The following is a 24,907-nucleotide window of genomic DNA, read 5'->3' as shown; positions in this document are numbered from 1 at the left end:
CCGATCGGATTGATCTTCTTTCCATTAAAGGTCAAGTAAAGCGATAAAACAGTTGCGAAGTGTATAGGCACTGATCAGATAATCATTCGGTGCATGCGGAGTTCGCGGCATACACGAGAACTCCGCGAGCTTTCTAAGTTTTGGGGGACTCCAAAAGAAAAGATTATAAGGCCGACATGGTTATCAAACCTTGGGATAAATAATTTAACGGGTCGTGTTTGTTTGACTTGCCATGACTACAATAATATTTGGGGTGACTAGACTACAGTCATTAATAATGCAAATTGATCCACGGCTCAATGTCTATATAAATATCAAAGAATCCTTCATGGATTTTTTTCCCTTCTAAGGTAATATTTTAGTCCACCGCTATTTATTCCTGCACATTGCTTTGTTTCCTTGATCCAGATTTGGGTACACAGATGCAGAGTTTCGTGCCGGGTTCCGACTTTTAGGGGCGGTTTTTACGCTTTCTCTGCAAATGGTGAGGTACAGCTTCAGGGACAGGGACAGGGACGAGCTGTCTCAGCGGCTGATAGAGGCGGCTCTCGGTGGGGACGTCGAGCTTGTCAGCGAGTGCTTGGGATTGGAGGCGGTGGACGTGAACAACATTGGGACGGTGAGCTTGAGAGTGAAGTGCATTGAGAGTGTGCAGAGGGAGGAAGAGGCTGATGAGCTGGAGATTGTGTACAGGGACTTCGTGACGGATGTCACGCCGCTATTCGGAGCTGCCCACACGGGCCGCATCGGCATTGTCCGGAAGCTCCTGGTATGAAATGGAAACTTCAAAGTTCGCAGAACTGATATATATGTGTTTTTCCTCGGGGGAATTCGAATGAAGCATAGAAGTTGATCGAGTCAATGAAGTGGAAATTGTTTTGGATTGTCCAATCCACTTTATGAAATTTGGGACATGTCTGAGTTCTTCATAGATTGTATTCAAACTATTTATTACGGTTGTCGAATCCAAAGTATGTAAGTTATAGTCATTCCCATCATTTTCGGGCCGATAATTTTGCCTCATTTTCCTTTCTTCTGTATGTAGTCCGCGGGAGCAGATGTTAACCAGGAGCTGTTCAGAGGCTTTGCGACCACCGCAGCAGCCCGAGAAGGCCATTGTGCCCTTCTCGATATGCTTCTCAAGGCAGGAGCCTCTAGACCTGCTTGCGAGGATGCGTTACTGGAAGCTGCTCTTTATGGCCAGGCAAGGGCCGCTGGGCTTCTGATCCGCTCAGAGATGGTGGGGCATGACGTGGCCCAGCGCGCTCTCATTTCGGCGTGCTGCAGAGGGTTCGTAGATGTGGTCTCTGCTCTCGTCGAGGTTCGTGAATTTTCACCATACGTTATATTATAGTCGCATGAAATGTGCTGCCGGAGCTACCTACCAGTAACTAGTGCATGAACTTTTACTTGTGCAGAATGGAGTGGACAAGAACTGTGTGGATAGAGTCCTTTTGCGGTCGGTTAAGCCTGCCTTGCATGCTAATGTCGATTGCACGCCTTTAGTGGCTGCAATTGTGAGCCGACAGGTTCCCGTGGTTAAGTACCTGCTAGAGGTACTGCTCTTTCATGATAAAGCATCGTTTAGACAAATAAAGGACCTCATAGATTCCAAAAGTCCTTGTACGGAAACGTTTATAATTCTGTAACTCCATATGCGTTCAGGTAGGCGCAAGAACCGGCCATAACTTTAGGCTTGGAGCATGGTCTTGGGACATCTACTCTGGCGAAGAACTACGAGTCGGGGCATGCTTGGGCGAGCCGTACAATGAGGCATGGTGTGCAGTTGAGTACTATGAAGTTAGCGGCCAAATCCTGCGCCTCTTACTTGATCACAAAAGCTCGTTCCTCTCGACCCACCTCCAAGGGCGAACTCTTCTCTGCCATGCGATCCTTTGCCAGAACTGTGATGCTGTACGAGTGCTCATGGAAGCTGGCGTTGATGTGGAATTCCCAATAAAGACTAAGAAAGGTCACGAGTCCCGCCCAATCCACTTGGCGGCCCAGGTGGGTTGCCTAGATGTACTAAAACAGCTGATCCTCCATGGATGTGATGTGAACTCGAGGATGGAGTCAGGCGAGACAGCTTTAATGGTTGCAACAAAATTTGATCAGCCTGAATGTTTTCTACAATTGGTGGTTTCTGGCGCCGACCTCGGTCTGGTAAATAACAACGGGGATAGCGCAGTTCAACTGGCGAAGAGAAGCTGTTTCAGTTCATCTCTGCCGAAATTGATAAGTACAGCAATCCTCAGTGGAGAAAATGTCTTCTCCAGCAGGCTCGAGGTGTTCTCTTCTCTCCATTTTGCTGCAGCCGTTGGAGACATAGAAATTCTGCAGAAATTAGTCCAAAATTCGCTGGAAGGTATAAATAAGCAGGATGGGTCAGGTCTGACACCGATTCTCATCTCAGCAAAGGCGGGCCAAACGGAAGCGTTCCGTTTTCTTATCAAATACGGTGCTGATATCAGCATTAAGAGCCGGGATGGACATAATGTAATGTCCCTTATTAAAGATCACGCCTGTGCGAGTGTGAAGAACCGGTTTGAAGAGATATTACTGGAGTCTGTTCTTTCACAGACGCTGAATGGACACATGGAGTTCCAAGCTTTACACTTTGCAGCACGGGCTGGAAATTTAAACGCCATACTTCAGCTCCTGAAATTGGGATATGGGATAAATTCTTTAGATGAGAATGGTTCTTCACCTCTGATGATTGCAGCAAGGGAAGGCAACGCCGATGCATGCAGGCTGTTGCTGCAGAACGGTGCCGAGAGCGTGGAGACAGCCCTCTCTGTGGCCAAAAAGATCAGCAAAAGTAAGGCCGCAGAGGATGTGATTTTCGACCATATGGCCCGAGCCCACGTGCTGCTAGGGGAGGAGCTTTGCAAGCACACAAGGGAAGGGAGGGGTAAGCCACACTTGAAGGCTGTTCGGATGCTTAAGTCAGGCCTGTTGAGTTGGGGAAAGTCAAGCCGGAGAAATGTGATCTGCAAGGAGTCAGTGGCCGGAACCAGTACCAACTTTTCAAAGAATCGGAGGAATAAGAATGTTTTAGACACAAATAAAGGGACTCTTTTTAGGGTGGTGACAGAAACTGGGAGAGAGGTTCACTTCGAGGCGGCCTCACGGGGAAATACGGCATTGTGGGTCCGTGGAATCAATCTCGTCTCAAAGGAGGCAAAACTTGGTGACTGGTTATTGAGTTCTTTAGCGGAAAACAAGATATAGGACAGAGACATCTGAACATGATACGCAGGACACGAGTCATACAACGATACATATGGCAGTCTCGGAAATTCATTCCTGCAAAAGTTCCCGTTTATGTCAGGGTGTATAATTTTGTGAAATGGCCGCTCAAAATAGTACGTTGATGTGTAAATTTTTATATGTGAGAGTAGCAGCACGTAAATTGATTTTCAAGTTCCATAGAACGCAAATTTTGAAGGACTAATAGCTCTTTGCTTTGCATATGGGAATTACTTTGATCCTCGGCTTAAGCTAAACCAAAGAAATCTAACTTGAAATTTAACTAATGAGCTTGCTATTCATAATGGTACCAGAATCGGCTAGGAAATCATCTGACTTTACACCATTAATGTAGAACTTTACATAAACATGAATCGTACGTTAATGAACAACAATCTTTGCTATTTCCTGTCGGATCGCTCTGGGCATTCTCATCTCTGTACAAAGGCTGTACTGTTCGTCGGTAAGGTAATTCAGGTTTTGCTTCTTCTGTGCCCCAAGCTTTTAGTTTACTGATTTCAGTTGCTTTTGTGTATAACACAAGGTTATGGGAGTTTTTTTTTTCTTCTGATACTCCAAACTTAAAGTAAAAAAAATGCCCATTTTCATATCTCTTTAACCTTGTAAGTTAAGTAACATTGTATCATCGCATAATTCTCCAGTCAGTATGATTTCATAATAATTCTTGCTTGGACGACAGCAAAACCAATACGAAGTTATTGATAAAAATGATTACATAGTTAATGATAGATAAAAGTCTAAATAGGCTGACCTTTCTTTTCGTAGTTGCCATTCAGCTTTGTGTGGATTGCACAACTTTTTTGCCCAAACCTTGCAAGTTCACTTTCAAGGACTCATTTTGGGGAGATCTACAAAAGCTTCTACTTTCAGCATAAAACTTTACCTATAAAATGAGTGTTCCTTCGCATACGGACCTCCTCCTCTTGAAGAAGAACATGTTTGCGAAGACAACGAGGAGCTCAACAATGATAGTGTCTCTGCTGTCCTTTGGCCTTTTATTTAATTTCCAGAGCTCCATTACGGGCACAGCAATTGCCGAGGGCAAGACTAGTGTATGGATTCCCTTAAAACAGGCCTTTCAGGACCCTTTTCCAATGGAAAAGCAGACAGATGTAGTAGAGTCAATGGTTTCCTGGTTTTTCTTTTTACGCAGGTCCACATCGTGTACCTTGGAGAGAGGGAGCACGATAATCCCGAGTTGGTCACAAGTTCACATCATGACATGCTCGCTTCAGTACTGGGGAGGTAAAGTTTCAAAATAAATTTTCGATTATATCTTCTTGGTCTCTTTCACAGATGGGGGGAAATATTATGCATTGTGTTCGTTGGTCGAATTTCACGAAATGAACTTTTACAGCAGCAAGGAATCAGCAGCAGAAAGGCTTGTCTACAGCTACAGGCATGGCTTCTCAGGTTTCGCGGCAAAGCTTACGGAGTCTCAAGCACGGAAACTTGCTGGTATATGTCAATGAAGTATCTATTCCTGCTTCTCCTTAGCCTTCAGGAGACGTGTCGTAATCTACATTACGGATTTTGAAGTGCTAAAGGATTTTTTAAATTCGTGTGCTCTTATTTATTTATCATATTCTCTGAAAATATATATAGATTTTCCCGGCGTTGTGCGAGTCATGCGAAACAGCCTTTATCGGATACAAACAACTCGGAGCTGGGATTTCCTGGGCCTCTCCTCTCCTCCTGTTAACAATCTGCTTTATGAAAGTAAAATGGGTGATGGAATTATTATAGGTGTCCTCGATACAGGTTTGTGCTATTGTGCTTCATTGTGTTTTTATTCCCGCAGGTCTAAATTTATCTCACTTGCGGAAGTAGCCGAAATTATCAACAGGGTTCTCTATGGCTTTAGTTTGTTATGGGAGAATAAATGAACATTCTGACTAGATGATATAGGGATATGGCCGGAGTCGGAATCATTCACGGACAAAGGACTAGGACCAGTCCCGTCTTATTGGAATGGCACCTGTGAACCTGGGGAACAGTTTGATCCGGTAAAACATTGCAACCGCAAAATCATCGGGGCACGTTGGTATGTCAAAGGAATCCTCGCGGAGTATGGCAGACCCCTAAACTCGTCAGGAGACACAGAATTCATGTCGCCCAGGGACGCAGTCGGGCACGGAACCCATACTGCAAGCATTGCCGCCGGGTCATTTGTGAGAAATGTCAGTTACAAAGGAGTTGCTCATGGGACGGCACGAGGTGGGGCTCCACGCGCTCGGCTGGCTATATACAAGGTCTGCTGGAACGTGCTCGGGGGACAATGCTCATCTGTGGACATACTGAAGGCATTCGATGAGGCAATTCATGACGGTGTACATGTCATGTCCCTGTCAATTGGGTCCTCCATCCCTCTCTTCTCAGAGGTCGATGATCATGACGGGATTGCAACAGGATCTTTCCATGCCATGGCCCGTGGCATCACGGTGGTTTGTGGAGCGGCAAATGATGGGCCCTCTGCTCAAACTGTCCAGAACACGGCTCCGTGGATACTGACAGTCGCGGCAAGCACTATGGATCGAGATTTCCAGTCTCTCATCACGCTCGGGAATAATGAAGTCTATGTGGTACGACTTAACGTGCTTCATAAAGCACTAGAACTCTGCTCTCTTTAGTAAATCTAACTTCTTGATTTTTTTCAATTCTGATATTCGAAGGGCCAAGCATTATACACAGGAAAGGAAATCGGTTTTGCTAGCTTGGTATATCCCGACTTCTGTAGGGTACGTCGAGCTCACTCGTTACTTTCTTTGTTGTACTGTTTTCCTAAAATTTCATCAAAAAACTATTCCATCGGATCATTTCTTGAATTACTTGCAGTATTTGCCAGGGTCTCACACCTAATGTGACGTTATTTGCGGGAAGAGTGGTCCTGTGCTTTACTTCTTCAGCTCGAAGAGCTGCCATTACAATCGCTGCAGCAGCTGTCAGACTATCAGGTGGGATTGGTCTAATCGCTGCAAAAAGTCCGAGCGATGGGTTAGCACCCTGCAGCGATGATTTCCCATGCGTTGAAGTGGATTATGAGACCGGAACAAGCATTCTGTATTACTTCCGCTCTGAAAGGTAAGACTTCAACAAGTCGGGATAAAACTACAAAATTACTACGGTATGATCTGGCTTTTACATGAACAAGCCGGCGTTCCGTATTCTATGCAGATCACCGACCGTAAAGATAAGCCCGACTCTAACAGTAGTCAACAGCAAGTTACCTGCTCATGTGGCCCACTTCTCTTCCCGAGGGCCCAATTCCATTGCACCAGCAATTCTCAAGGTGACTTGATAATTTGAAAAGGGGTCCTAGTGGTTCATAGCTTCTTCATTGCGCTGACGTTATTACGATCTCTTATGTCGAACATACAGCCCGATATTGCAGCACCGGGGGTGAACATACTGGCGGCCTCTTCTCCTCTTGATCCATTGTCCGCCAATGGGTATGCAATGCACACAGGGACTTCGATGTCGACTCCTCACGTTGCGGGCATCGTGGCACTGCTCAAAGCACTCCACCTGGACTGGTCTCCAGCAATGATCAAATCGTCAATTATAACAACAGGTGCGTAAGTATTATTTAAATTTTTATTTCGGCCAACCCCTTGAAGATTTATTTGATTTCAATATGATAATTCCTTACAGGTTGGAAGAACCATCCCACAGGTTTCCCCATACAAGCTGCGGGATCTCCTCAGAAGGTGGCAGATCCCTTTGATTATGGGGGTGGGATCATAAACCCGAACGGGGCGGCATGGCCAGGGCTAGTGTACGATATGGCCATGACGGATTACATCAACTACCTGTGCCATCGGGGTTATAATGAATCCGACATATCCCGCATTGTAGGGCAGCCCACAATCTGTCAAGATAAATCACATTCCATTCTCGATACAAACCTCCCTTCCATAACAATTCCAAACCTTGCATCCTTGACAACGGTCATGAGAACGGTTACAAATGTCGGCCCCCAAATGTCAACCTACTGGGCCTTGATCGAGCCGCCCCCTGGCACGACAGTGACAGTGTGCCCTAATGTCTTGGTGTTTAATGCAACGGCCCAAAAGATAACCTTCAAAGTTACGGTGAGACTGATTTTGCCCATCGTGGAATCGGGATACATCTTTGGAAGCTTGAAGTGGTCAAATGGGGTGAATCATGTCACCAGTCCTCTTATTGTTAGAGTAGGATTCTCTCATCTCCATTGAGGGTGCTTTGGCTGTATGCTGTTGATCTTGGTCGGAAAGCCGACTACAGATTGATATCAATAATGGTTCAAGGGGTTTAGTAAATCGAATTTTCCTCTCCTTGAAGTTAGTTGCAAACTATGGAATCAAGTTTGGACATTGAACTCCAGATCAATAAAACAGAGTCGGTAGAGTTGTGATAAAGTCGAAGCTCATGAGCCAATTCCTTCATACTGGGCAATGCATAAAAAGAACGGATGATATCCCGAAAGGTTATAAGGTGATCACGAGTAATTACTTATCGGCGATCTTTACCAGCTTCAGGCAGTGTAAGAGCAAAAAATTTATGATTCCACTCAACGTCAACACTGTGGACAGATTTCACAGAAGCCAATGAAAATAGAATGAACCCAGTTGTCACATAACATAGCTTCGTTTCAATTTCTTGATATTGCACCGTCCAACGTTGAACACGGCAAAATTACAGAGTCGTCTTCATCTCCGTCTTCCATGGATCTCCCCTGAAGCTCTTTCGGTTCCAAACTGCAGGAAATAGATCAGCCCTGCACAGAGGGCAAGTCACTTTCTTCTCGTCCACCCAGCTGTCCAAGCAGTCTCTGTGGAACACGTGAGAGCAGTTGCACAACTCCCTGATCTCATCGCTCTCGGAGATCCTACCCAAACAAACTGCGCACCAGGCACAGTTTTCATGCTGTTCTTCTTGGACGGTTACTACTCGGTGTTTTTCAAGGTATGCGCCGTATTGTAGGACAGGTGACCTGTCCTTGATCAGGGACTCCAAGATGTGGGTCGGGACAGGGACCAGGGATGGGAATAAGCCATCCATCACGATGATATCATGGCTGAGTTCGGGTTGTTCTTGCTCGGGGTCGGGCCGCTCACGTAGGAAGCTGATGTAAGGAAGGACCGAGACGGCTTCCATGGCCATGGACTTGAGATGATGCAGCACGTCTACAAGGGATTTGATGATGCTTATGAGCCAAGAAACCTTTGAAACAGCAGCAAAACGAATGCCCATGATATCAGAGGAGAGGGAGGCAGAGGAATAGATGTTGGAGCTTTGTTCAAGAGAAAAATGCCATTTAATAGCTTGGCACCAGTATCGGTGCAGTTTTACTTAGTTATACAATCGATTTATATCATTTTTTTCTGACAAAGATGCCTTTTCTGTTATCAAATTCTTTATGCTACTGCCTAAGGCATCGGGTTCAAGTCATGGGACCATACTTAAGATTTTGGTTACCGTGTAAGCTAGAGAATACTCCTGTACACGGAATTGCCTCGTAACAAGGTTGCATTTTTATTGGAGTCTAAGATGAACAATATAGTGGTCACCCGCTACAAATTAGTCCCATTTTTTCTTGTTAGATTCTACGTATCGGTCTTTCTTTGAGCTAAAATGAGATTTTACATTTCACTGGTAAAATTTTAAGCAAGGACAGGTTTTTTCCAATACATTGACGGGCATGCTCCCTTACGAGAGTTTTGCCTGCTGTTTATGATCTCCAGCAAAGATAGAAAGGGACAAGTAACGAGTAGTTGGTGATTTGAAAGAATGCAGGTGGTGCTAAAATTAATGAAAGCATCTTACCAAAAGTACAAAATCGAGAAAGCTCATAAAATGACGTTCGGCGTCATTACAGTTGCACTTGGTCTCGATCTAGAATTAAGAGATTCTGGATATAAATCTTCTTTATAATTTTACCTGATATCATTCCATCAATCTCATTAAGTATCGTTTTTAAATTTTTTTTAAAAAAAAAGGAAAAAGGAAATGATTGAAGGCGATTTCACTTTCTAGAAGCTAATTTGCTATCTCTGCCGGAGAGATCAGGGGATTATTGTAATTAGATTTGTCAGTGATCCTTTGGATGCAGGTAAGAAGAAAAAGAAAGGGAAAGATTGTCAAGATCTTCCTGGCCCCCTCAGGGTGTATTTTTTTTTATATCACAATTAGTTCCCGATTAATGGCAAAATTCTAGCCTATCATTCGGATTAATATAATCCAAATGCATAAGTGATGCAAATAAATTAATTTACCAATGGCTTGGGGAACTGGTTTTGGGATGATCTCATGGAATCTTGTGTACCATGTTGATTCTTGACAGCACGATATGCGGGCAACCTCGGGGCTGTAGTGTTGGACTTCTAGAAGAAGACTGACTATATATGAGATTTCAAATCAAGAAATATTAGCATATCGTCTGTACAATATTGCATGGTTTGTGGAACTGCTTTTATTGTTTGGCCAAAAAGAGAAAAAGCATTGAACAAAAAATTTTTACAACCAAAACAATGGACTTGAACGTGCCACATCCATTCGAGGCCCGGAGAAAGAAAATAAAAAAGAATAAGAAGGGGCGCCTCGACCTTGACGAGGACTTGTTTTTCTTATTGGAGCACTACATTCTTTAAAAAAATAAAATAATCAGCAAATACTTAAGGCGTGCTTACTTTTAAAAAATTAATTATCACCTTTATTCTCTATTTTCGTATTATTTTTTAAATTTATTTCTCCAAATAAAAATATAAGAATATATTTATCAATGTTAAGTTAGAAAATTTTTTGTTGGAAGAGAAGTTGAGAAACATGATTATAGACGACTTATACATGATGAATTTTTAAACAAGATACCATGTAATATAATAATTTAAATCTCAATCTTTTCTTTCAAAATAAAATGTCATTCACGTACAATAAGTTGTTCCTATAATTATTGATATATAAAAGAATTCGCATTTGCTTGAAAAAAAAGTTTGCAATATATATAGTTATAGATTTACCATTGGTAAATTTTTCAAATGAGTTTGATGACGATGAAAAATAAAAATAAAAATGTAAGAAGAGAAATTTTTGATAATGTTGGAATAAAATAAATGAGATAATCACCATTAAAAGATGTCATAGATTAGGTTTATAAAAAAAATAGAAATGAAATTCAAAATTTAGGGAATAGAAAAGGGAAAAAATGGACTATAAAAAACTAGAGAACTGAAAAAACCTTTATAATCTATATATAATTTAGAATAGCGAAGAATAAAATTTTCTTGGAAAAATTATTTCTTTCGTAATCATACTTTATTTTTACATTTTTTATTTTTTTAAAAAAAATTTATAGAAGAGCTGAAAACTTCTCCAAAAGTAAGCAGATCCACAATTTTAATTTATTTTTCAAACTAGACCCTCTTTTTGAGGAACCCCATAGAACAAAATTACCGGACTCCTTCGCATGATAAATCTCCTCTCTCTTATAAAGGAAAAACACCCTCACTGCTCTCTCTCATAGCCTCGAGCGATGGGGGGGCTCAACCCGGCCCTGGCCGATGGTGGCTGACCTTAGAGCGCACAGACAATATCTTTCCCTGAAGAGAGGAAAAGATTCTAAAGCAGTGAGGGCCCAAGTTGGCAACCACCTCATAGCCGATCGAGGACGTCGCCGGCGGCCCCCTTCATTGTTAGGTTGCACCCGCGCTCTCCAATCTTCTCAGATTCAAAGAGCAAATTTTGTATGTACGAAGGTAACAAGACCGGGGGCAATTATGCCATTAGGATAAAATAAATTCCTAATTCGTCTTAAACTTACCTCTTTCGGGGATTAATCACTTCGAGATTATATTTGGCGTAATTCTAGTTTTTATCTTGTTACCACGAACTACAGGATAAGGATTCTGAAATCATCATTACAATCCATATTCGATCTCCAAACACAACCCTCAGGAAGCTGCATGTGTTGATTGACTAGTCTTCGGATAAGTCTTATAGGGCTCCTAACGCCCAGTTGAGGAAGTTAGAGAACTACTAGAATAAGAAGGCCCCTAAAAGGCCATAATTTATGGATTCAAAGGACGGACCGGTGTCGGTAAAGGAGGCAATCGCCCTGTTAAAATTTTATCAAAGAAATTTTAAGATTGTGACCGAAAAAATTAACATTGTTTTTTTTAAAAAAAGATTCTAATGAAATTATTGATATCCATGTATGGTGTAAGCATTTACATTTTAAGATTTTAGTTTAAGTTGAATAGAGATTATAATTTATTAAATTATCTGTCTTAAATTAGTAAATTTTGCTCGCTTAGCCTAGAAATCTCTACATAATTTAAAAGTAATCTTCTTTTACCCTGTCTCCAGCGAGGAGCCCTTCGAGTTTGCACGCTCGACCGTGGATTGCCCAGTTCGGCTCTTCGTCTCAGTTCTTATAGCGACCTTCATCTGCATATGACATCGTCCAACAAATCAAGGATCCCATATATATAGACACACGCCTACCACATGGTAAGTATAGTGAGCAGGACAATAACAAGAGAAGTTTTATTGACAAGTTTTTCTAAATTCTCCCAATTATTCTCTAAAAAAATCCCCATAATAATTATATTACTACTACTGGCCGGATATTCTTTGTAGCTTGAAGGTTCCTCAGAATAAGGAGACAATTGATGATGGAATCATGTGCTTCTTAAACTCTCAAAACAAGTCCCGAAACAACTCCTTATTTTCCATTGAATAGTTTGACAAGAAAACTTCAAACTTCAACGTTCTCGATTAGCAGTTTCTCATGTTTATTATTCCACGAAACAAGGACAAGAAAAACTCCTAGAAAATCAGCCCGGCCATCCAGCATGTCTTACTCTTCTTTCTCTGTCATTAAATCAGAATTAGGGAAAATTCTAACATAACATATATAAAGTTAAAGTGATACATTTGGTACTTCAGTTTAAATATCTATTATTTTAGTTCAAATATTCTGCACTTTTACTATTTGTGATGGAGTATACAAATAAAATATTAAACGCTTGAACTGATATATTAATTAAATACTTGAACTAAAAGTAGAAGTAATAAGCACTTGTACTAATTATGAGTACTAAAAGTACTAAATACTTAAATTGAAATAATAAATACTAGACTTGAAAAAATCAAATGTGTTACCGTGACTTTTTATCATGTTAGACGGATCCTAATTAAGATATTGTTATGGGATAATAAACTTTTTAATCCTCTCCGCATTTTATCCCATCTCGTTGTTTGCACCTTTTGGCTTCACCATGTTAAGGACAAATTTATATACTTAAAAAGAAAACACAATTTTTTAAATAGTTATGATGTACTCAATTTTTTCTTTTATATATATTGTGGACAAGACAAACCAATATCTGAATTAAAATAGTACTCTCATTACAATGAAACCTCGTGGTCTTTTTATATGGGGAAATATAAAAACAAATAATGATGAAGTGATATTCACTAAGATTAATCGTAGCAACCATTTATGTGCCGGCTGCTCTACTTCTACGGTGCGTGACGCGTTCTACCAGCCACAATAGTATTACAGCCCATAATCACAATAAAGTAAAGATTGTGGACCTAATTGTAAAAGAAAACAAAATGCAACATATAATTGAACAAAAAAATCAATGCTGTAAATGACAAAGAAAAACATGATGACCTAAAAAGAATTTCTCCATGAAGCAATTAAAATTGTTTGAGGCGTCCACGACACAGTGAAAAGAAAAAAAAAGAAAAGACCAAAGACAGTTATTGGAAATCTAACGTAAATATGAATTACAACATATAAAATAGATTACTCTATGTAGAACAGAAGAATAAAAAAAAGAAAAAGAAAAACAACTCATCGAGTAAGATAGAAAGGGTATGAAAAGTTCGTAGTGGAAAGAAAATCAAATGACTTGGTCAAGAAATGAAAATCAAATGACGAAATTAAACTGAGTATCCAAACAAAATGATTGGCATTAAAATTTGAAGAAATCATAATAAGAGAAACTGTAAGACGATACTCTGCGTGCGTCATGCGGGCCCAGCGATGTGTTATCTAATTGGAAAATTTTCTTATTATTCCAGGACGAGTAATTTATTTCTTTATGTATGACTCATTTAAAATTGACGTGCTATATTTATGTAACACTTCGACTGCGAGATGGGGACGGAATTATCCGTGAATTTATTTCCTTTCCATTACTAGGACTTCACCTGCCGCATTACGGTGAGTACTGAACCCGGTTTTGAGAAAGGTCCATGAAAAATAAAATTTTGGATTTACTTTCGAAGTGTCTCAAAGAAGGGAAAAAAAAGAAAAAGAAAAAGAATGCTTGCAAGTAAGGATTTAATTAGCATTTTCGTTCTGTCGCGAGAGTGGACTATCAGTTTAGAAGAGAAAAGGAAAAGAGAAATAACACATTCAATAAAAATATAACCATTGGTGAGAATATTATTCTGCCATCTCATTTTGGATATCGAAAAGACTGGCACTTTTGGAAGATTATAGGTCACATATGTATATTTATTGATGGAGTGAATCTGATTAAGGCTTCAGGGAACTTCATATTCACCGGGAAATGAAACATTTTTTCGAACTTCTGTGTTTTGCGACAGAGAAGGGAATTTAAACGAGGAAGTTCATCAACTATATGTCCAAAAAGAAAGCTATGAATGTGTGCTCTTGGAATCATGAAGTTGCTCAGCGTCATATGATCAGTGAATTATATTGCATACATACTAGTGGGGAGATGATTTTGTATTAAGTATATAAACCTAGGTTTTGTTAGGACAGTTGATGAACTCTCTATTATTGAGAGAAGATACAGTGATGTACTGAAAAATATAGCATACAGTATTTATATATATTGTGGTTTTCGATTGGTTAATAATTGCAATGAATTATATCACTGTGATTTTCTGAATTAAGGAGGACTGGTATGATTGCTACCACAATGAGATTGAGTATTGATATTATTCAACGTCTTGAGGTATGGATTGCATTCATAAAACATTATAGATGTGCATGAGAATAAATAAACATTCACTTTTACAGAGGTTGTAATAACGAAACTATTATGTTACAAGCTGATTGGCATTTTCAATGATACTCATAAGTGATTTTGTTAATTATAATAATTCTAACCCGTGCATTTGTGGGAGTCTTTCGCCTAGTATATAATATATACGGCTACATAGGAGCCGGTTTAAGGAAAATTTTGTAGGGAAAGGGCAAGAGGCTGGGGTTGTAGTTGGAAACATGCTGATTTACTAGACCTATAAATAAAATTAGAAACGAAATTAAGAGAAATGACCATAAGAATTAGGAAGAAAAAGGAAAATTAATACGGAGATAGAAGGAGAAATCAAGAAATCCATAGTTTGCCCATTTACCTTAAGAATTAGTCTTTGAAGTACACGATAGAGGGTATCATATATTGTCTCAGTTAGACTTTTTAGAATAAATTTCGAGCCCAACCTTTTTTCCGGACCGATTGTTATTTATATATTAAAAAAAAAAAGAAGCCCAATAGACATTTATGCTCCGTTTGTTTTCAAAGTCGTGATTTAAGATTTTAACTTTAACTTTAACTCAAAACACTACACAACAAAACACACATTTCAAAAGTCAAATTGGTGGGTCCCATATATTATTAAAATACAATCCCATTACAATTAATTATCTCTACCTTCCATTCATTTTATATTTCAAAAGTCAAACTGGTGGGCCCCATATATTTTTGTCTTCTTCTACAATCACAATCACAATCACAAATTCGTGACTTTAACTCCGAAAACAAACGCATTGTTAAGGTGGGAAAACTGACTGCCAATGACTCGGGGCTTTTTAATCGATTTTCGAAGCCCGAACTCGAGCTTGAATTTTCAAAATTTCAACCACAAATTTTACATATAAAGAAAATAATAGTTTCCTTTCCAGCAAAAAAACAAAAAAGAGAAGAAGGTATTTTATTTTCGATATATAATAAAATTATTTATATTCTTTTATTAATTATTAATTTCTTTTATCCTACTAAATTTATAATTCTCTTTTGTAAGTAGAAAAAAACCAAAATTAGGGAGAAATCAAGTGCATTAGCACACACTAATCTGCTAATCTGGATATTTTGAATTTGATTTTGATTTGTGAAATTAATGTGCCTTTTGTTTAGTATTTTATTCCCTTATATTGAATTTTTGAATTTCTTTTATAATCGAAAAGGATTTTGATGCCGATACATTGATAAAATAAATAAATAAATATTATCAAACATACATGTCCGCTCCAGACAAATCCAGAGTCCATTCCGAGTAGTAGACTTTTCCTTGGGAGAAAATATGATGTTTTATTTATAGAGAAGAAAAAGACGCGGGCGGTAGAGATAAACTAAAGGAGAGAGGGGACAAGCAAGAAGAAACGGAGCAAATTGATTATTTAGGACTAGGAAGGGGATGATTCAGAAGGTGTTGTTCGGTTGGCCGGACTAAGCCGTATGTGCGTATCCCTTTTCTCTGCCCAGACAGGAGACCACAAAGAACCTGAAGCTGACAGCGACTTCTTGTTGGGTCGACCACGCAAATCTTGGGCTTGAAGCTGAGAGCTGAGCTGCCGAGAAAAATCCCAGAAAGGTTAGCGCTTGCATACCCTTTTTTATCCTATACCATCTCCAATGCGTCGTTTCGGTTGTTTGTTGAGTTGTTTTGTAAGTTAAGTACTACTTCTGGGATCAATTCGTGGTTTGGTTCTCTCTTGATTTACTAAGGAGGAAGATTTGCCCTGTTGTGGATTGACTTTGCATTCTTGTGCTTCAGTTTGATGATCATTGTCGATAGGTCTTCTTCACTGTCGGTTTCATTGATAGACCGGGGGGAGTTTTGACAGAATTTTGTGGAATAATTTGATGGGTTTCGAACGGTTGACTTGTGTGGGAGGATGGGCAAGCAACGGTTGAAGAACTTTGCTAGATGGTCTTAAGCTAGCAGTGATGGATTTCTGTAGGATCAGTTCTTGCAAGTGCAGATTTATGTTTAAACGGGACCGATCCTGATCATGTAGAGGTACAAAAATCGTGTCAGATGCGCTATTGATGTTCCTAGGGAGAAATTTGATAACGGGGTTGTTATAATTCTCGTACTTTTGCATCTTGATTATATTTTAGAGCTTACATGAAGCTTTAAACCAAAAAATAGCCAGAAGAATTTAGTCTTTTCCTCCCATTGATGCAGAAGTCGTATCGCAATTCATTTACGAGTTGGAACACCGGTGGTAGCATTTTATGCTCTTAGGGTCGGAGGAACTGACTGCTGATTTTGCTTGGCATTCAACTTGGGATTAGGTTTGAATATTTTGGGGGGCATTTATTTGTCTTGAAATCTTATTTAACAAGTCATGTGTACGGCAATGTGTTTTTCAAACATTAAGCTAATGACAAAAATTCCAAAAGGCCACTGATTGGTATATATCAATCGGCGATAAGTGGCAGGAGGTAAAGAGCAGCTGTGGTGTTAGTCTTTTTAAAAATGTCAAATAAATGTAAGCTTTTTAATGCAATTTGTGGAGTTTGTCATATGACTTGTCTGAAATGCATTTAGTACTAGCAGCTACTCTGCAGCTCATACATATCTTAAGCTGGGTTTTAGCTGGTTCTGCATACTGTCTAGTCATAATTTCTGCCCAATATTGTTGATTCTAGAGTTTATCGAACCAACCTGCTCATCTCGCTGCAATATCTGTGTTGCTACTTTACTAATAGTTGCTAGAGTGTGCGTGACTCTTCTTCAGTATGTTAATCTCCACATCTTGTAGGTCTAAATGTAGTTTCCGGTGAAGAATTACAACATTGCCTTTGTGATATGTTTTAAGCCTTTGAGAATTATGAATTAGGATCGAAGTCAGAAGTATGAGAATCCACCTATGACGAATGTCATGTTTTCTTAATGTATCTTCCATGAAAATATCATCTTGAGAAAGTTTAACTAATTGAGGCAGATAATTGTATTCCTTCGTCCTTGAAATCTGGATTAATAAATGCGAATGAGGGTTGTAGTTCTTGCAGGGTGGTTAATCAAAACAAACGCCGGATATTTAAGATGAAATTACGAATGGTCCTTTCTAGAGTATGAAGTTGCAGTTGGATTCTGTAAATTTCTGCTCTGCTGTTAATTTTGGAAATGGAAATTTTGGGTGAGTAATCATATCTTCAGTTTTAACATTGTATTGGATGAATGAGTTCAGGCTGAATCATATTTGTACCAGTCAGTTTTGTTGTTCCACTCATTCTCGAAGCACTTGCTGAGAGTAATAATCTAAGCTACACCTGATAAATCCTGATTTTTGATTGCAATGGGATCATCAAACCCCTCGGGCATGCGCCAGTGAACATTGTGAGTGACTTGATCTAAAAGAATATCTTTTTAGACCTGTTGCATGCTAGAATTCTCTTGTCAAGATCTTATTTGTAGCAGAAAGCTCCCTTCAATCGCATATATCACATTTTCCATACTGTTGGTTTTTCTTGATAGGTCTACAACTATCCTGAAGTTCCCCGTCTGCTGTATATTGAATTGACTTGCTTGGTTCCCCCCCCCCCCCCCCCGGTGAAGATGACTAGAGACTCTGATCAAGGACACATAGTCGAAGTATGTGGAGATGTCTCTCCCACAGTAACTGGTCAGGGTGGGACTAAGGTTTGTGATGAAGCCCCCTGTGGATTTTCTGATGCCAAGACAATCTCCAAGGATGCGAGGGAGCGGTCTGCCTCCATGAGGAAGCTCGCTATTGCTGTTGTCCTCTGCGTTATATTCATGACTGTGGAAGTTGTTGGGGGCATCAAGGCCAACAGTCTTGCAATTTTGACGGATGCGGCCCATCTGCTCTCTGATGTGGCAGCCTTTGCAATCTCACTGTTTTCGATATGGGCCTCAGGCTGGGAGGCAACACCACGCCAGTCTTACGGGTTCTTCAGGATCGAGATTCTCGGAGCCCTTGTCTCAATTCAGATGATATGGCTTCTTGCAGGCATTCTTGTCTATGAAGCCATTGATAGGCTCATCAATGGGACCACTAAAGTTGATGGTTTTCTCATGTTCATTGTTGCAGCCTTTGGTTTGGTGGTCAATATTGCTATGACACTCTTATTGGGTCATGACCATGGTCATGATCATGGTCATGGGCATGGACATGGTAATGGTCATGGGCATGGGCATGGTGGTGATCATTATCATGCCCACGGTGATCATGGAGATTCACATAGCCACGGGTTAACTTACACAGCACATCATCGGGTCACTGACCAGCACCATCACCATGATGAAGATTCCAAACCACATGATGATCATCATCACATTCAGGAGACTGATATTACTGAGCCTTTGCTCAAGGTTCGCTCCGACCTTGAGGCCCACCCGATGTCCGGTCCTGCAGAAACTAAGCGAGAACGCAACATAAATGTTCAGGGAGCGTACCTCCATGTGCTTGGAGACTCCATTCAAAGCATTGGAGTGATGATAGGAGGCGCAGTCATATGGTGGAAGCCTGAGTGGAAGATCATCGATCTCATATGCACACTTGTGTTCTCGGTTATTGTCCTGGGCACGACAATAAAGATGATCCGGAGCATCCTCGAGGTGTTAATGGAGAGCACACCTAGAGAGATTGATGCGACGAGACTTGAGGAGGGATTGTGCCAGATGGACGAGGTTGTTGCTGTCCATGAGTTGCACATATGGGCAATTACTGTTGGGAAGGTGCTGCTGGCCTGTCACGTTAAGATAAAGCGCGATGCGAATGCTGACATGGTGCTGGACAAGGTCGTGGATTACATTAGGAGAGAGTATAACATCAGCCATGTGACCATTCAGATAGAGCGAGAATAGGTATTTGAAACTTATCCTAGTATAAGCGTTCTCTAGCTTCTCAGCAGATGGGCCGTTGAGAGTACAATGTTTGTTGGGGACTTCTCAAATCCTTGCTTCGATGTAATCGGGCAAGACTAATCATATTGCATTTCTCAATATATATTTTATTTTGCGGTTCGAGTATGAAGTGAAGATACATGGAGAAGCAGAATTGCTACAGAGCAATTGCTTTGTCTATCATCAAGGAGTACCATCGAGCCTCTGTAAATCTCATGAATTTCAAGGCTGAGGTACGGAGCTTGAAATTTTGATCTTGCCTACCTGTTCAACGGATGGGGAAGTAGGAGGAAGGAAGACTTTGATAAAGAACAGGAATGTCACTCTGATTCTTGCCGATACAGGGACAAGCCATCATTTAACATGATTTCTCGTCTTTGTAGATCTCAACGAATGAAAAGTCGTAAGCACAAGAAACGACTCGAACCCCTGAAAACCCAGCTTCCTTTGCCAGTATGTCAAACTCTTTCTCCGTCCTCTCCTTTCCCCCCGGATTCAGGTTCATCATGAACATATGCATCTGGAACAGGCTCCGAGAAGCGGAGCCAGGATCCGGCACTTCTGGAATTACCAGTTCAACCACAATCACTTTCCCATTCACGGGCAGGGCGACGTAGCAGTTCTTGAGTATCTTCACACAGTCTTCGTCGCTCCAGTTATGGAGCATCCACTTCACCCCATTGACAAACAAATTAACATCAGGGACTCTCTTCACATCTGCAATACAGTAAAAGAGTGCGCCCGATATAGTTTATAGTCCTAACCTTCATGAAGATGGCATCACCTTTCGGAATGCTCTGAAACATATCTCCAGCAACATTCTCGATCCCTGTCGATAAAATTCTCAACTTAGATCAATGCCGATAAGAAATTGTGATATTGAGCTGGAGACCATCTGTTAAAACCCCCAGAAAACTGACCTTGATAAGTGGGTGACCTCTCTATGGTTGAAGTCAAGTCAAAGTTGATGCCCTTAATGGAAGGGTACTTGGAGATGATCGTGTTGAGGATGGAACCATCTCCACCTCCTACATCTACCAAAGTGCTTAGGCCTTCAAACCCGTTGTAGGTTTCCACCATCTTTATCACAAACAACTTGTTGAAGTCCTTCATCGAGCCCCTAAAAATCTCGGACAGCCTCGGATCCCTTCCCATGTACGATGCCGCACTTGTCCCAGATGCCCTTTCGAAGGGCAGTCCGCCTTGCAGAACCGCATCTTTCAAATGAAACCTGTCATATTTGGTATGGCAATGAAGATGAACAATGAATGCTAAGTTATGAATCTGCGACTTTTTTCCGCATATTCTTCCTTTGGATACCCTTCGTGGACCTCCAAAAAGTCGTAAGTTCGTTCGTAAAATCTCAAGAATCTTAAGAGGGAAAGAGAGAGTACCACATATCTAACATGGTCCTGTCCTGAATCAAGTGTAACAAAGGAGACAGTGATCCCCCTTCCTGGTCCCTGATGAAGCACTTGGACACGGGGGATAACCCATATAGCCTCTCAGAGGTCTGGCTCTGTCCAGCACGGGTACTGCACTCGGAGGGAGAAACGGAGCAAGTGAGGACAGAGTGAGCTGCAAGGAGGCACAACATCTGATCGAGAACATAAGCTGCTCTCGGGTTTGTGCTCTTGAGCTCGGACGAGATCTGAGAAGCGGAGAGCATACTGCCGGGGCCTGCTGCGGCTATAACCTCGAGCACCCCGAGCTCCACAGCTGCTTTCAGGACCATCGGAAGAACAGACGAGCTTGCCAGTTGCCAGGCATACAGGCTGCTCCTTTGTTCTTCTTCTTCTTCGTTAATCGCCGGTATGGCCATGCTATGGTTTCGCATTGAGGTACTGTTCTGGGTGGATGAATTTGGTATGGGGAAGACAGATATCTTGAGGGCAGGTTCTTGTAGGGAAAGTTCTAATGGCAGCTTCCCTTATGGAAAATTCAGCTATTGGTATTTGTTTATATGATTGTGTGTGTCGGCCGGAAGCCTTGATCTTTCTTGTGATGACGGGTCCGAGTATTGCACGTATGCACTAGAAAAATATTGGTTGAATTTTTTTTTCATAAATAAAATTATGGGTGATATTACTCTCTCAATTTTAAGTGATCGAGCATTGAGGTTATTCTCTTCTCAACAAGTGAAAAATATTAGTTGCGTATTATTTATCCAATAAGTGAAAATTTGTGTGCTCATTATGGAGTCAATGTTTTTATCTTTCAAGCATTTTAATTGGGTGGTAAACAATGAAAAGAATTAATAATACTTATCCAATGTTTGCTTACATGTACTGCGTACAGAGAACCTTATGGGCCGCGGCTGCGGTCAACGTTTTGACTTCCTTGTTCTCTGGTGAAGGGTCAATGTTGGTACTTTTCAAGGTTTGGACTTTTCAATGGAAGCGGAGAAGACGGGACATGCAGTTGCAAAGGCAAATCCATTTCTATGGAAGAACTCATCGAACTTCAATAGCACCATAAATTTTTATTCACACTTTGGTTATTGAGTTAGTAGATATAGTTCAGATATTGAAGTAACTATTTTTCTTAAAGAATAAAAGTAAAATATAGTTAACCACACAATGCATTAGCCTAGCATATGATATGTTCAAATCATAAGTTAAAAGTCGTTATGAATGATAAAAATATTTAAAAATAATAAAATTGATTTGAGACAATAAGAAAAACAAATGGTAATTATAATTATAATTTTATTCTCAGAATTTATAATCAATATTTTATTTTATTTATGATAATATGATGCTTGTATATGATATTATATATGACAGTCTCGTGCCTTTTGCGAGGCCAAAAGATGGTATTAAAAATTTCTCCCTAAAGTCTAAATTATGAGAGTGCCACATTATTTCATGTACAAGAGTTTTAGTGAAAAAAGAAAGAGGAAAACATGGGCTTGACATCGTGGTTTGATGTGGGTTTAGAATGGACAAGAGTTTTATGCCAAAATAATAATAATAATAATAATAATAATAATAATAAGAGGTTTTTACCTCATATATCTTATGGTTTAACCGTTTTTTCAAATTTATCATATATTTTAAAAAGTATCAAATATATCTCATAGTTTAAATTTTTCTTCAAATCTATCCCTCCGTTATATCTCCGTTAACGTTTAACTGTCTTGCTACTGTGGTCCTTTTTATCCATAATAGATTTGAGAAAAATTAAAACCATAAGATAGATTTGAGAAAAAAATTTAAAATCATGGGATAGATTTGAGAAAAAAATTAAAATGATGGGATAGATTTGGAGCCTACAAACGTTTCATTAACGGAACATATAACGTTGTAATAGATTTGGAGAAAAATATAAATAATGGGATATATTTGACAATTTTAAAAGCATATGATATATTTGAAAAAAGGGTTAAACCATGGGTTATATGAGGTAAAAATTCCTAATAATAATAATAAGATAAAAAAAGAAAAAATTATGAGAGTGCCACGTAGTTTCATGTACAAGAGTTTATGAACATATTTAAAGAAATTATTATAGTTGGAGCACGGTACACGCGAGTTAAGCCGTGCTGATACACAAATAAATTTTTAATATATATATATATATATACACAAATAAAAAAAGGAAAAATGAAAATAATAAATACGTATATGTAGACACACAAGAAAAAGCAAAAATGAAAATGAAAATGAATAAAGAAAAAGGAAAACATGGGCTTAACATGTGGTTTGATGTGAGTTTAGCACGGACAAGAGTTTTATGTAAAAAAAGGATAAAAAAGCAAAAAATATGAGAGTGCCAGATGGTTTCATGTCAAGAGTTATAGTGAAAAAAAAAGGGCTTGACATGTGGTTTGATGTGTGTGCGCACCCGAATTTCATCTCGTCGGGGCACGCGTGCGCTCGCCTATGCAACGCGGCTTGGGAGTGTCCACCTTCCCGGGGACGCGCGACGGACGCACGTGAGAAGGAGTCGCCACTTGCCATTTTACGACCCGAAGGTCAAGGGCCGGCAAGTTACCCGGGTCTAGAGGTACGGGGTACACCTAATTGCTAAGGCATATGGTCTGCGAAACCTGAAGTTCCGAATTCGGGGGTTCTGTTACATGCGAGCCTATATCTCGCATGCCCTATCGGTACTCTAGCTTGTCTAGGCTTGCCATTTTAATTTAATTACCGCTTAATTAAGTTCCGCTCAATCTTACGCGTTTTGACATCGTAAATTCGAAGGAACATTCCGACCGTCCACTCTCCGACCGGGATTCTTACATGAATAAATGTACAACATAAATCCTTACATTGTCCTCTCAAATAAGTAAAATACAAATTACAACAACTGAATCTCGGTCGAATCGCGTTCGGTTATTATTCCACTTGTGCTCACCGTGTGGTTTGAAAGACTGGAATTGAAATTAAGATGCGCGCTCAGTGTTAGGGGATTAGACCCCGTGATCTACGGTTGGGGCGTTGGACCCCCTATGGATCGTGTCCTAAGGGATCAGGCTCGATCCGCATAACAAAACAAGTGCAATAATGTAACAAAACGGGCATAAATAAACAAACAATTGGGTTTTATTATTGTCGAATTTACGTGAATTAACCAATTATTAACCGGGGTATCTTGGCATGCAAATCCTACCCTAAACAGACAAAGTGGGTACAAGGTGTGAAATCGATCAAGGATCGCCTCGGGAAGGTATTTCGCACTTGGCATTATTTTCGAGGACTTGACGTACGTGACGTCTGTTGTCAAATCTTATGTTTGTGGATTGCTTTTAGAATTGTTCTATGTTGTGACACTATGGTTGTTACAAGTTATTACCGAATATGGATTCCGCTCGTAAGTCCTAGAACCTAATGCTTATCCCGCTATTGCCCGTTTTTGTCTTAACCAGGTATATAATTAGTCCGGTGTTTGTATTTTGAGCCAATCCACCCGAACTAACTACCCGAGACTATGCTAGAATAACAAAAACTCATCGGTCGGATAGAGCGGGCTATGCAGATGAACCTGCGCCTAGATAGGTAGCCCATCCCTACCCCAATACCATAATGTTTCTCTTATTCTAATCCTAGGGGGTGTCGCTAGGTTGCAAATAGACGATTTTGCCCTTGAGGTGAAAAATTATCTTCGGGAAAGAGAGATTACGCGGTGCGGGCCACCTCGGCCTGTGACCGGCGCTAACCGATCCCTTGAATTTTCTAGGGTTGTCAAGAACCCTAAAAGAGTCAAAAGATCGGTTAATCTATCCGGAAGTGATCTAAGAAAAACTTCCACGTCCCGACCTGAGTTTCCTGAAATCAGGTGATGCCTCGAGTCAAGTCGCGCAAGATTTTCCTAGACGTCCATGTCACATCGAGCCACGTGTCTCGATTTTGATAAAATTTACGAGCTTTGAAAAGGGCACCAACGCATGTTTGCAACCTATCGACGCGTGTTACCGGCTTATTACTAATTCGTACAAAATTATTAGGGCCAAGCGAATTAATCAATCGCATGAACGTCCAATTACCCCGTTAGTGAAATTATTGATTAAATTGATTAATGTTTTGCCAAATGCTCTAAATATTCGAGTTTCAGACCGTCGAGCCGATCATTGATGGACCGTCCGATGCGGATCCTAATTCCCGACCATCTTAGGATTTAAAAAATTAATTTTAGGTCGAGTTTGCATGATTAACCCGGTTCATGTGAGGTTTCGATTTAAACGATAATAAAGCATTTAAACACGGATCAAGAGCATTTTACCGCATCAAGCACG

The 24,907-nt window shown here is 40.3% G+C and overlaps 5 protein-coding genes and 1 long non-coding RNA gene across 15 annotated transcripts; 4 read left to right on the top strand and 2 right to left on the bottom strand.

The window, feature by feature from the left end:
* LOC116206049 (ankyrin-3-like) lies at positions 1-3,454 on the top strand. Of its 3 annotated transcripts, none has more exons than XM_031538787.1 (5): positions 1-350; positions 423-769; positions 1,046-1,321; positions 1,419-1,556; positions 1,666-3,454. In XM_031538787.1, the coding sequence occupies exons 2-5, from the start codon at positions 482-484 to the stop codon at positions 3,229-3,231; spliced, it is 2,268 nt and encodes a 755-aa protein (XP_031394647.1). In that variant the 5' UTR covers positions 1-350; positions 423-481; the 3' UTR covers positions 3,232-3,454. The 3 variants fall into 3 exon arrangements, with proteins under 3 accessions (XP_031394647.1, XP_031394646.1, XP_031394648.1); XM_031538788.1 differs by lacking the exon at positions 1-350 and having other exon boundaries at positions 484-619; positions 694-769; XM_031538786.1 differs by having other exon boundaries at positions 1-769.
* A 710-nt stretch (positions 3,455-4,164) lies between these two features.
* On the top strand, positions 4,165-7,643 carry LOC116206048 (subtilisin-like protease SBT3.6). 3 transcript variants are annotated; one of them, XM_031538784.1, is made up of 10 exons: positions 4,165-4,322; positions 4,424-4,515; positions 4,631-4,728; positions 4,876-5,031; positions 5,179-5,852; positions 5,943-6,008; positions 6,116-6,351; positions 6,445-6,559; positions 6,649-6,841; positions 6,922-7,643. In XM_031538784.1, exons 1-10 carry the CDS (start codon positions 4,206-4,208, stop codon positions 7,482-7,484), a joined length of 2,310 nt encoding a protein of 769 aa, XP_031394644.1. In that variant the 5' UTR covers positions 4,165-4,205; the 3' UTR covers positions 7,485-7,643. The 3 variants fall into 3 exon arrangements, with proteins under 3 accessions (XP_031394644.1, XP_031394643.1, XP_031394645.1); XM_031538783.1 differs by having other exon boundaries at positions 4,628-4,728; XM_031538785.1 differs by lacking the exons at positions 4,165-4,322; positions 4,424-4,515; positions 4,631-4,728; positions 4,876-5,031 and having other exon boundaries at positions 5,709-5,852; positions 6,106-6,351.
* Positions 7,644-7,793: 150 nt separating this feature from the next.
* LOC116206050 (RING-H2 finger protein ATL47-like) lies at positions 7,794-8,791 on the bottom strand. Its single transcript, XM_031538789.1, has one exon. The coding sequence runs from the start codon at positions 8,500-8,502 to the stop codon at positions 7,945-7,947; it is 558 nt and encodes a 185-aa protein (XP_031394649.1). The 5' UTR covers positions 8,503-8,791; the 3' UTR covers positions 7,794-7,944.
* Positions 8,792-10,749: 1,958 nt separating this feature from the next.
* LOC116205773 lies at positions 10,750-11,927 on the top strand. The gene is made up of 2 exons (XR_004156573.1): positions 10,750-11,003; positions 11,614-11,927. It is a non-coding gene; the product is annotated as an uncharacterized LOC116205773 (long non-coding RNA).
* A 3,427-nt stretch (positions 11,928-15,354) lies between these two features.
* Positions 15,355-19,290, top strand: LOC116203645 (metal tolerance protein 1-like). 6 transcript variants are annotated; one of them, XM_031535485.1, is made up of 4 exons: positions 15,582-15,885; positions 17,313-17,440; positions 17,633-17,640; positions 17,779-19,290. In XM_031535485.1, exons 2-4 carry the CDS (start codon positions 17,428-17,430, stop codon positions 19,129-19,131), a joined length of 1,374 nt encoding a protein of 457 aa, XP_031391345.1. In that variant the 5' UTR covers positions 15,582-15,885; positions 17,313-17,427; the 3' UTR covers positions 19,132-19,290. The 6 variants fall into 6 exon arrangements, 5 of the variants coding, with proteins under 5 accessions (XP_031391346.1, XP_031391345.1, XP_031391344.1 ...); XM_031535484.1 differs by having other exon boundaries at positions 17,304-17,440; XM_031535488.1 differs by lacking the exon at positions 17,313-17,440 and having other exon boundaries at positions 15,584-15,885; positions 17,622-17,640.
* LOC116203647 (caffeic acid 3-O-methyltransferase-like) lies at positions 19,135-21,151 on the bottom strand. The gene is made up of 4 exons (XM_031535489.1): positions 20,565-21,151; positions 20,091-20,401; positions 19,935-19,999; positions 19,135-19,840 (listed from the first exon to the last, which is right to left on the bottom strand). The coding sequence occupies exons 1-4, from the start codon at positions 21,005-21,007 to the stop codon at positions 19,529-19,531; spliced, it is 1,131 nt and encodes a 376-aa protein (XP_031391349.1). The 5' UTR covers positions 21,008-21,151; the 3' UTR covers positions 19,135-19,528.
* Between the last annotated feature and the right edge of the window lie 3,756 nt (positions 21,152-24,907).

The sequence above is a fragment of the Punica granatum genome, chromosome 4 (genome assembly GCF_007655135.1).
Source record: "Punica granatum isolate Tunisia-2019 chromosome 4, ASM765513v2, whole genome shotgun sequence".
NCBI classification, from domain to species: Eukaryota; Viridiplantae; Streptophyta; class Magnoliopsida; order Myrtales; family Lythraceae; genus Punica; species Punica granatum.
This window is presented reverse-complemented; position numbering and strand designations above follow the sequence as displayed.

Excerpts from the sequence above, each read along its gene's own strand:
- LOC116206049 (XM_031538787.1), top strand. The coding sequence starts at position 482 with ATGGTGAGGTACAGCTTCAGGGACAGGGACAGGGACGAGCTGTCTCAG. Across the intron at positions 770-1,045 it reads GCATTGTCCGGAAGCTCCTG|TCCGCGGGAGCAGATGTTAA; the intron begins GTATGAAATGGA and ends TTCTGTATGTAG. Across the intron at positions 1,322-1,418 it reads TGGTCTCTGCTCTCGTCGAG|AATGGAGTGGACAAGAACTG; the intron begins GTTCGTGAATTT and ends TTACTTGTGCAG.
- LOC116206048 (XM_031538783.1), top strand. The coding sequence starts at position 4,206 with ATGTTTGCGAAGACAACGAGGAGCTCAACAATGATAGTGTCTCTGCTG. Across the intron at positions 5,853-5,942 it reads GGAATAATGAAGTCTATGTG|GGCCAAGCATTATACACAGG; the intron begins GTACGACTTAAC and ends TGATATTCGAAG. Across the intron at positions 6,352-6,444 it reads TATTACTTCCGCTCTGAAAG|ATCACCGACCGTAAAGATAA; the intron begins GTAAGACTTCAA and ends TATTCTATGCAG.
- LOC116206050 (XM_031538789.1), bottom strand. The coding sequence starts at position 8,502 with ATGGGCATTCGTTTTGCTGCTGTTTCAAAGGTTTCTTGGCTCATAAGC.
- LOC116203647 (XM_031535489.1), bottom strand. The coding sequence starts at position 21,007 with ATGCGAAACCATAGCATGGCCATACCGGCGATTAACGAAGAAGAAGAA. Across the intron at positions 20,402-20,564 it reads AGGACCATGTTAGATATGTG|GTTTCATTTGAAAGATGCGG; the intron begins GTACTCTCTCTT and ends CAAATATGACAG. Across the intron at positions 19,841-19,934 it reads GTGATGCCATCTTCATGAAG|TGGATGCTCCATAACTGGAG; the intron begins GTTAGGACTATA and ends AATGGGGTGAAG.